This window comes from Pongo abelii, chromosome 1, assembly GCF_028885655.2.
Source record: "Pongo abelii isolate AG06213 chromosome 1, NHGRI_mPonAbe1-v2.0_pri, whole genome shotgun sequence".
In the NCBI taxonomy this organism is placed as follows: domain Eukaryota; kingdom Metazoa; phylum Chordata; class Mammalia; order Primates; family Hominidae; genus Pongo; species Pongo abelii.
The window spans coordinates 44907272-44918273 of NC_071985.2; the positions used below are offsets into that span (position 1 = coordinate 44907272).

Below are 11002 nucleotides of genomic sequence, written 5' to 3' on the forward strand. Positions count from 1 at the left end.
AACAAACACGGGAGGAGGGGTAGATACTGCTTCTCTGCAACCTCCTTAACTCTGCATCCTCTTCTTCCAGGGCTGCCCCTGATGGGGCCTGGCAATGACTGAGCAGGCCCAGCCCCAGAGGACAAGGAAGAGAAGCCATATCAAGGAGGGCAAGAAGTGACGCCCGGTGTAGAATGACTGCCCTGGGAGGGTGGTTCTTTGGGCCCTGGCAGGGTTGCTGACCCTTACCCTGCAAAACACGAAGAGCAGGACTCCAGACTCTTCTTGTGAATGGTCCCCTGCCCTGCAGCTCCACCATGAGGCTTCTCGTGGCCCCACTCTTGCTAGCTTGGGTGGCTGGTGCCACTGCCGCTGTGCCCGTGGTACCCTGGCATGTTCCCTGCCCCCCTCAGTGTGCCTGCCAGATCCGGCCCTGGTATACGCCCCGCTCGTCCTACCGTGAGGCTACCACTGTGGACTGCAATGACCTATTCCTGACGGCAGTCCCCCCGGCGCTCCCTGCAGGCACACAGACCCTGCTCCTGCAGAGCAACAGCATTGTCCGTGTGGACCAGAGTGAGCTGGGCTACCTGGCCAATCTCACAGAGCTGGACCTGTCCCAGAACAGCTTTTCGGATGCCCGAGACTGTGATTTCCATGCCCTGCCCCAGCTGCTGAGCCTGCACCTAGAGGAGAACCAGCTGACCCGGCTGGAGGACCACAGCTTTGCAGGGCTGGCCAGCCTACAGGAACTCTATCTCAACCACAACCAGCTCTACCGCATCGCCCCCAGGGCCTTTTCCGGCCTCAGCAACTTGCTGCGGCTGCACCTCAACTCCAACCTGCTGAGGGCCATTGACAGCCGCTGGTTCGAAATGCTGCCCAACTTGGAGATACTCATGATTGGCGGCAACAAGGTTGATGCCATCCTGGACATGAACTTCCGGCCCCTGGCCAACCTGCGTAGCCTGGTGCTAGCAGGCATGAACCTGCGGGAGATCTCTGACTATGCCCTGGAGGGGCTGCAAAGCCTGGAGAGCCTCTCCTTCTATGACAACCAGCTGGCCCGGGTGCCCAGGCGGGCACTGGAACAGGTGCCCGGGCTCAAGTTTCTAGACCTCAACAAGAACCCGCTCCAGCGGGTAGGGCCGGGGGACTTTGCCAACATGCTGCACCTTAAGGAGCTGGGGCTGAACAACATGGAGGAGCTGGTCTCCATCGACAAGTTCGCCCTGGTGAACCTCCCCGAGCTGACCAAGCTGGACATCACCAATAACCCACGGCTGTCCTTCATCCACCCCCGCGCCTTCCACCACCTGCCCCAGATGGAGACCCTCATGCTCAACAACAACGCTCTCAGTGCCTTGCACCAGCAGACGGTGGAGTCCCTGCCCAACCTGCAGGAGGTAGGTCTCCACGGCAACCCCATCCGCTGTGACTGTGTCATCCGCTGGGCCAATGCCACGGGCACCCGTGTCCGCTTCATCGAGCCGCAATCCACCCTATGCGCGGAGCCTCCGGACCTCCAGCGCCGCCCAGTCCGTGAGGTGCCCTTCCGGGAGATGACGGACCACTGTTTGCCCCTCATCTCCCCCCGAAGCTTCCCCCCAAGCCTCCAGGTAGCCAGTGGAGAGAGCATGGTGCTGCATTGCCGGGCGCTGGCCGAACCCGAACCCGAGATCTACTGGGTCACTCCAGCCGGACTTCGACTGACACCTGCCCATGCAGGCAGGAGGTACCGGGTGTACCCCGAGGGGACCCTGGAGCTGCGGAGGGTGACAGCAGAAGAGGCAGGGCTGTACACCTGTGTGGCCCAGAACCTGGTGGGGGCTGACACTAAGACGGTTAGTGTGGTTGTGGGTCGTGCTCTCCTCCAGCCAGGCAGGGACGAAGGACGGGGGCTGGAGCTCCGGGTGCAGGAGACCCACCCCCATCACATCCTGCTATCTTGGGTTACCCCACCCAACACAGTGTCCACCAACCTCACCTGGTCCAGCGCCTCCTCCCTCCGGGGCCAGGGGGCCACAGCTCTGGCCCGCCTGCCTCGGGGAACCCACAGCTACAACATTACCCGCCTCCTTCAGGCCACGGAGTACTGGGCCTGCCTGCAAGTGGCCTTTGCTGATGCCCACACCCAGTTGGCTTGTGTATGGGCCAGGACCAAAGAGGCCACTTCTTGCCACAGAGCCTTAGGGGACCGTCCTGGGCTCATTGCCATCCTGGCTCTCGCTGTCCTTCTCCTGGCAGCTGGGCTAGCGGCCCACCTTGGCACAGGCCAACCCAGGAAGGGGGTGGGTGGGAGGCGGCCTCTCCCTCCAGCCTGGGCTTTCTGGGGCTGGAGTGCGCCTTCTGTCCGGGTTGTGTCTGCTCCCCTCGTCCTGCCCTGGAATCCAGGGAGGAAGCTGCCCAGATCCTCAGAAGGGGAGACACTGTCGCCACCATTGTCTCAAAATTCTTGAAGCTCAGCCTGTTCTCAGCAGTAGAGAAATCACTAGGACTACTTTTTACCAAAAGAGAAGCAGTCTGGGCCAGATGCCCTGCCAGGAAAGGGACATGGACCCACGTGCTTGAGGCCTGGCAGCTGGGCCAAGACAGATGGGGCTTTGTGACCCTGGGGGTGCTTCTGTAGCCTCCAAAAAGTTGCCCTTACCTCCTAGGGTCACCTCTGCTGCCATTCTGAGGAACATCTCCAACGAACAAGAGGGACTCTGGCTAGAGCCTCCCGCCTCCCCATCTTCTCTCTGCCCAGAGGCTCCTGGGCCTGGCTTGGCTGTCCCCTGCCTGTGTCCCCGGGCTGTACCCCTTCCTCTTCTCTTTCTCTGTACAGTCTCAGTCGCTTGCTCTTGTGCCTCCTGGGCAAGGGCTGAAGGAGGCCACTCCATCTCACCTCAGGGGGCTGCCCTCAATGTGGGAGTGACCCCAGCCAGATCCGAAGGACATTTGGGAGAGGGATGCCCAGGAACGCCTCATCTCAGCAGCCCGGGCTCGGCATTCCGAAGCTGACTTTCTATAGGCAATTTTGTACCTTTGTGGAGAAATGTGTCACCTCCCCCAACCCAATTCATTCTTTTCTCCTGTTTTGTAAAAAATAAAAATAAATAATAACAATAATACGGGGGAAAGGAATGAAAGGAAAATAATCCTCTGAGTATTGAGTGTGGTTAAGGAGCTCTGCTCTGGACTCTCCTCGGAGCCTGGAGGGTGATGGGCATGGGGGCCAGCTGGGATATGAGAAGAGGGACAAGAAAAGGGACAGAGTGAAAGAGGGGACAGTTTTTCCTTTTCGGTTTGAATTCTGGCCCCTGGGCCTGCTTCTGGCCCCCAAGAGTCTCCGTGGCTGTGACAATGACCAGAGTGAGGAAGGGAGGGAGACAGATCGCAGGAGGCAAGGAGAGGGGTGGGAGAGAACCATGGAGACAAACCCTGAGATGGGGAGAGCGGAAATTTCCATCACCAAATGCTGTCACCCCTTCTCCTTCTCTGATAAGCAATTAACATGCCAGAGCATAGGAAGCACTTCCCAGCCTATTTCTAATTAAACAAACCCAAGAGGCAGAGTCATGCAGAGAATTGCAAATCATCAAGACAGCAAGAACTTTGGCTCACTAGGGCAGGAGCAGGGCATGGGGTGATAGAGGATTTAGGGAGGGGAGGACTATGGCATAAGGAAATTACTACATTCTATCTGTCTGTTTCATCTCGGTATTAATTTGCAATGAGCATGGTTTGCTTTTTTAGTTTTTTCGTTTTTAAACTGATTGAGTTCTTAGGACTACATGTGAAGAGGAACATCTGTTGGGAAGCCATCAGAGCCAAGGGCAGAGGGGCCACTGTGGGCCCATCAAGGGGCCGTGCCAGAGCCAGAGGCCACTGAGCCAGCACTCTCTGTTTCTGAGATAGGCTGGGAAGGGAATGGGTTTCCTGAGACTGACAGAAAGCAACGCACATTTGGAGGGTCCCCCTGTGTTACAGAGCACATTTGGCAGACTTGTTGGAAGCAGATCCTAAGCCACCATCAAGACTGCAAATGTATACACGGGCGGAAGCTAGACCAGAGACAGAGCATCAGGCCCCATGGACCTGGAGCACTCACCTAAGCAAGGGTAGCGTCCCTCTCTCAGGAAGCTCAAAGAGAGCAGGCTCTGCGAAGACCATCAGCAAAGAGCCACAGTAGAAGCCTTCTTCCTTTTGGCCGAGGTCCTCACTCAAGGCTACATCAGTCACCTGTGGGGCTTGTTAAACACAGATGGCTGGTCCCACCCCCAGAGTTTCCCATCTACTAGAGCTGGATAACAACTGAGAACCTGGATGTCTAACCAGTTTTCAGGTGACACTGATGCCGCTAGACTGAGGACAACACTTTGAGAACCACTGGGCGTAGGCCTGCAGTAGCTGGGATTTTGCACTCCTGCTCTAGGCCTCGGCTTTTTCATAGACAGTGTTGTGGCTTATGGCTCCAGAAGAGAGTTGGGAAGGGGCTGGAGGATGGTCCCTCCTCCCCACTCTTCGGACGGGTTGCTCAGCCCCCATTTCAATGACACGCTGTCCTGAGGTTAGCAGCTCCTTTCACAAGTGTTTTTCTGCATGGCCATATTATACATTCTTTAGGGGAGGGGAAGGCAGAGATGCTTTCTACATCTACGCACATGCTCCCCTTCCCCTGCGGCACCCTGGCAGACACTCCTAGCACCCCACAGGGTTCTCTGCTGATGAGCTTTGGGATCATCACAGCCATGTTCTAGGCAGCCCTGCCAATGGACTGGAGCTGGCCTGTGCAATTTAGCCTATTCTCCATCCTCCAGGATCCAGAAGCTCTGTAGGGAGGAGGTGGGACAGAGTCTGTGCTGATCATGGAAAACTGGAGTCAGAAAGCAATGCCTCTCCTTTCCTCCCAGAAGATCCACAGTGCTGCCTTTCTTCTCTGGCCCACGAGACATGGAGAATCAAGGTGTTCCCTTAAATAAGCTCCCGAGCCCTGTAAGAGCCTGTGGAGCCCTGTAACACCCTCCCATCACCACCTCCACTGCCACCCCAGAACTTACCAAAGAGCCCCTGGTCAGTCAATAGCTACCAAAACAGGGACCACTTGCAGATCCAGAGGTCCCAAGGCTTTAGATCCCTCAGGCTCAAAAGACACGTACATGTGCCTGCAGATGGAAGGTAGAAAGAGGGAGTGTTCCCAGTCCCAGAGGACCATTTGCCTGCTCTGATCTCTTTGCTACCCCCATTTCCACCAGACTCCTCAGTTACAGAATGATTGCAAGCTGTGAGCCCCTGGGGAAAGGCAGAAATCATCCAACCCAGAGGATGTAGCTCTGGCTCCCAGATGCCATGTGCTTGTACTTGACACACTGTGGCATCTCAGCTGCTGTAGGGCTCACAGCTGCTCAAGTCCTTGAATGTGAATGCTTTCTTCTCAGAAGAAAATGTCAGTTATGGGGACTTAATCTGTGTCTCACCTGAATCCCCAGGTCCTGGACTGTTAGGCTACAGCAGAGAAGTTAGGTGAGGTGGGGAAAGGAAAGTAGCTCATGGCATCTCTTCTGTAAAGAGAGATGACACCACAGGGACACTCCCCAGTTGGAGAGAGGGAGGACAAGGCACTCTGTGGGTTGCTGTGTCCTGGAATAGCCAGAAATGGAGCAGCTGAACATGAGCAGCCTCTCTCCTGGTACAGAGCTGGACATGTAGCTCTGGTGTGTTTCGAGCAGGAGGAAGGACAGTGGGACTATCCCCTGCCCTCCTCTGGCTCTATGTGTCCATTAACACAGCCTAACAGGTAACATTTGAAGTCAGCTTCAACACTAGACCAGGCATGTGGGCAACTAAATGTACTGGGTTTAAAACAAAACAGCTATTAAGCCTGGTGTCTTCTGTACACTTCAGATTGCTTTTTTTTTTCTTTTAATCCTAAATAGGAAATAATACTTACAGCCAGGAGCGGTGGCTCATGCCTGTAATCCCAGCACTTTGGGAGGCCGAGGGGGGCGGATCACCTGAGGTCAGGAGTTCAAGACCAGCCTGGTGATATGGTGAAACCCCATCTCTACTAAAAATACAAAAAAATTAGCCGGGCATGGTGGCAGGCACCTGTAATCCCAGCTACTCAGGAGGCTGAGCCAGGAGAATCGCTGGAACCTGGGAGGCGGAGGTTACAGTGAGCCGAGATTGTGCCACTGCACTCCAGCCTGGGCAACACAGCAAGACTGCATATCAAGAAAGAAAGAAAGAAAAAGAAAGAAAGGAGAGAGAGAGAGAGGGAGAGGAGAGAGGGAGAGGAGAGAGAGAGAGAGAGAGAGAGAAAATGATACTTACTTCTGTTTAAATTTTAAGCTTATGGCTTACCATTTTTTTCTATTGAAATGATTTCAAAACCTAACTCAATTTGTTGAGTGTATTAGTTTTCCCTCCCTAGTGCACTGGCAAATTCATTCCTGCCTTCTGTGTCCTCATGCATGGATCAGATAGGTCACAGAGCAGAACTGGGCCCAGACACAGTTCTGTGGCTCACCACTGCAGCCTTCCCGCCAGCCTGACATGGGTCCATTAATCAACATGTCTGGTGTGGCCACTCAGCTAGCTACAAACCACCCAAATACACTATCTTGCAGCCTGTATTTCTGCATCTCATCTGTAGGGTTGTCAAGACAGACTTTGTGAGAGGCTGAGCTGAAATGAGGATGTAATGAGTGTGTGGCATTCCTGGGAACCATCAGTCTAATCACCGTATTACAGAAGTAGAGAAGAATGGCTGGTCTAGTGTAGGGGACCAGTTGGGACTCTCCTGATCTTAGCACTGAAAGTCCCATGTTTCAGGAACTCTCTCTGTCCTGGGGAAACTGGGATGGTTGGTCACCTTGTCTAGTGAACTCTAAGTCTACCCAAGCCATCTTCCTCCCTCCCTTCCAAGCAACAAATATTTAGTGAAGAGGACCATGCGATAGGTGCTGTTCTATGAACTAAGGATACAAACAAAAGTCCCAGAGACTGGAGACCTTGCATTTTAGTAAGGGGAGACAGTTGATGAACAGGAGAAGTAAGTAAAAATATGTAATATATTGAATGGGGATGAGTACTAAGGAGAAAAAAATGTCAGGAAAGATAAGTGGGGCCTTGATAGGGTGGTCATAAAAGGCCTCATTGAGAAGGTAACATTTCAGCAAAGACACGGGGGAGTGAACTAAGCAGTTGTCTGGAGGAAGAGTGATCCAGTCAGAGAGAATGGCAACGGTGAAGGCCAAGAGCAAGGAGGCTAGCGTGGCCCGAGCAAGAGGGGGTGGAGGAAAAGTGCCCGTGAGACCTGCTGTCAGAGAAGCAGCAGGTGGCGGTGTTGGGCCCTGTGGACCACTGGAAGGACTGGCTTTTCCTTTCAGTAAGAGGGGGAGCCCCTGGAGAGTTCTGAGCAGACATGACATGATTTGACTTAAAGGGAACCCTCTGGTTGCTAGACTGAGAACAGAGCATGGGAGTCTGGGGTGCGCAAGGGCAGAAGTGAAGAGGCTAGATAAGAGGCTACCAGGATTGTCACCTCAGTTAAATAATTTCCTCTAGAATTTTGCCAGGATGGACACTAAATGCACCTTTGTACTTTCTAAATCTATCCTTTACCCTGTTTTTGAAAATTGAAGCCACATTTGCTCTTTTGCAGTCTTCTGACTCCTCTCCGTTTCCCCATGATTCTTCAAAGTACTTATGCAAAGTAGTTCATGTAGATCAAGCCTCCGCCATCACATTTGTAAGCTCTATCAGTGCCCTGCAGTGAGAATGACACTCACTTAAGGTGGTGAGGAATGATCTTGATTGGCCTTCACCTCCATCTTAATTGTGTTTGTTGTTGAAGCACATCATTCCAAGGGAGACAACAGTGACACATGCAAGTCACTATCCTGCTCTTCCATCAGCATCAACAACACTTTGACAGGTCCAGGCATGACTTCTGCCTTCCTTCTTGATGATTTTACCCAAAGAACTCTTGTGTGTTCTTCACAGGTTTCACAAGTGTCAGAGCAACCTGTCCTTTAACCCATCCAGTATATTCTTACCCATTTGCACTATTCTTTTGCAGTTACCCTTTGTTTAAGAACATCTCCTATGTTTTGTAGAATGGCAATAATGCCAATATTGATGAAGCACTTACTACATGCAAGGCACTGTAGTAGGAATTTCACAGGTGCCATTTCATTTCATTCACAGCTACCTTATCAAGTGGGTACAATTATCCCCATTTTACAGATTTAGATATTAGAGCTCAGAAAAGTTAAATGATTCATCCATCCAAGGTTGCACAGCTAGTAGGAGGCAGACCCAGAAGTCAAATGCTGTCTGATTCCAAAGGCCTTGTTTTCACCACTCTACCCTACTGTATTCAAATTTATATGCTTTAGGCATGGCGCAGTGGCTCACGCCTGTAATCCTAGCACTTTTGGAGGCTGAGGCAGGCAGATCACCTAAGGTCAGGAGTTCGAGACCAGCCTGGCCAACAAGACAAAACCTCATCTCTACTAAAATACAAAAATTAGCTGGGCTTGGTGGCAGGTGCCTGTAATCCCAGCTACATGGGAGACTGAGGTAGAAGAATCACTTGAACTTGTGGAGGTGGAGGTTGCAGTGAGCTGAGACTGAGCCACTGTACTCCAGCCTGGGTGACAGAGCAAGACTCTGTCTCAAAATTTAAAAAAAAAATGTATATACTTTCAAAGTATGTCAAAAGTTTTTGGAGAGCAGAAGGACTTCTAAGATCTGTGTGCACTGGAGAGCTCCCTGTGCAGCCACTTTTATTTTTAGAAGCTGCCCTCTTTTTTTTTTTTTTTTTTTTAACTCAGGATAATTTGTGACTTTATTGTCAAGACTTCAGTTTTAAATCCTCTTGAACTATATTCTCTTGAGAACCACAGCTGATGATTCCTTTCTCTGAAGTTTTGAAGCATGCTTTGTAGAAGTCTGACTCTGTATTCTCACCTTTTCATTCCCTGGATCCTATCAACTCTAAAATTCTGTAGTGGCTTCCTCTGGAGGCTCTGATCACTCCCCTCAACAATCAGTTCTCTTTTGTTGGTCAGAATTAAGTCCAGAACAGCTTTTGTCCACGGGCTTTCTTTGCTTTTGAGCTTAGATGTCAGCTGGGCAAGTCAGGAACTCATCAGAGGCTTAACGCTGAGCTCAGCCCTGCACCAAGCAAGCGCCTAGATGGCAGGAGTCGCCCCTCACTGCTTCCTAATCTGCATGCCTATTTTACAGCATTGATGAGAAAACATGGTCTCCATGGTCTCCTTCTAGCCAAGTGGGCCGTGTCATTTTCATACACAATATCCTCCCAAGCCATTCTCCTTTATCCTCATCCAAATGCTGCTTCTGCCTCTTATTGACCTTCCATGGCCCTGTTACAGACATGAATCAGTACCCCCACCCTCCACCTCTACCACATACTCCAAACCTTTGTGTTTCTCTCGGTTCCTTTATCTACAGCCCCTAGCCAAAGAACCCTCCACCTGGTTGTAGAAATTTCCAGTCACCATAGTTTCCTACTCCCACCTTCAGTGCCACTGCACACTTAAAGAGACCTGGTTTGTGTTGCTTCTGGATGTCTCAGAGCTCTGAAAGAGCCATTGTTTGAAAATGGCAATTTCCTTCATGACAGAACACTAGTAGGTTGGGAGAACGCTAAGGAGCTATTTCTCAACTTTTAGTTGCCACCCTTATGAATCAAAAGGGCCAGGCTGCCAGCCTGCAAGGGAGAAGAAAGACCCAGACTCAACCTATGTGAAAAGGATCATGTGTGGTCTATTTTGGAGGATGGCTAAGTTTATTGATATCGACCTTCTCACTTGCTCTTAGTAATAGCTCAATAAGTTAGGCCCAACAGATATTATCATCCCCATTTTTATAGGTAAAGAGACTGAGGCTTGAAATATTTAAATAACTTACCAAGGTCACACAACTAATAAGGTTAGAGCTGGAGTTAGAACCCAGGTCCTCTCACTCCGAATTCCCATGCCCTGTTCAGTTACTGCGCTACCTTCTACATAAAGAACAAGGATGTGGGTGGTGTGTACTCCTCTCAGGGGTGTATAACACTCAACAGAAACAATCAGGGGCTAACTACAGAGGATAAAGAAGAGATGGCATCGCTTATGCCAGTGGGGATTATAGGAGCTGTGTGTGTGGCAGACAGGAGCAAGAGCCCACAGGGTGGTCCCAGGATGCATGGGGGTGGCACTGAGCTAGGCAGAAGAGCCACAGCTGAGTGTGTGCTTCACCATTCTAGAGCTCTAAGACCATTGATCGGTAAAATCCAAGCTCTCTCAGCTGAAGCCAGCCTCAAGGAGACATCTGGTTTAGGCCCCTACCTTCTAATGGCTCAAATACCATTATCTCTATTCATTTTACAGTGAGTGATGGAGGAGGAACTAGAACCCAGGTCTCCTGACTCAGGGAAGGGCTGAATTAAGGAACACTGGAAGACAGGTGGCCATTCTTCTCAGGGCCTTCCACTAGAGTCAGTGGGTCAAAGATGGACTTCCATGAATTGCTGACAAATTTTTCTGTGTACATGTAGATGTAAAATTTCTGGAAAGAGGGCACTTTAGATTTAATAAGATACGAAATAGGTCCAAAACCTAGAAAGGTCAAGAACTACTGCATTAAAGGGTGCAGGAATCATACAGCTGCAGGATTCAAGACTACAGCTGGGAGTTGCCAAGGGAAACAGAGCCACCCACAACAACTTGAGGGTCTGCCAGCGAGGTTTAGATTGATGAACATTCACCATCTCTACACCTAAATGGAACCCAGATTTATGTATATAGACATTTCCTTTAAAATAAGGAAAATGAAATGAATTCCCAGTGTTTTCATTTGCAAAGCAAAGGCTCCTATGTCGGCTCTTAACCTTCAAGCTTTCAGTCCATCAAAACCTCCAAGCTTTCTGGAATTTCACTGCAATCCCCCGTATCATCCATAGGTCTCTGACTCCTGAGAGCCACATTACAGCTCACTCAGCCAGTCAACAACACCAGTCCCACCA

The 11002-nt window shown here is 51.1% G+C and overlaps 1 protein-coding gene across 1 annotated transcript in view; it reads left to right on the forward strand.

Annotated features, from left to right (window-relative positions):
- LRRN2 (leucine rich repeat neuronal 2) overlaps positions 1–5859 on the forward strand; it is a 71518-nt gene extending 65659 nt beyond the window's left edge. Inside the window, exon 2 of the mRNA XM_024253023.2 lies at positions 71–5859. Coding sequence (XP_024108791.2) covers positions 297–2438 — 2142 coding nt within the window. The 5' untranslated portion in view covers positions 71–296 and the 3' untranslated portion in view covers positions 2439–5859. The remainder of the gene's footprint in view (positions 1–70) is intronic.
- Positions 5860–11002: the final 5143 nt, after the last annotated feature.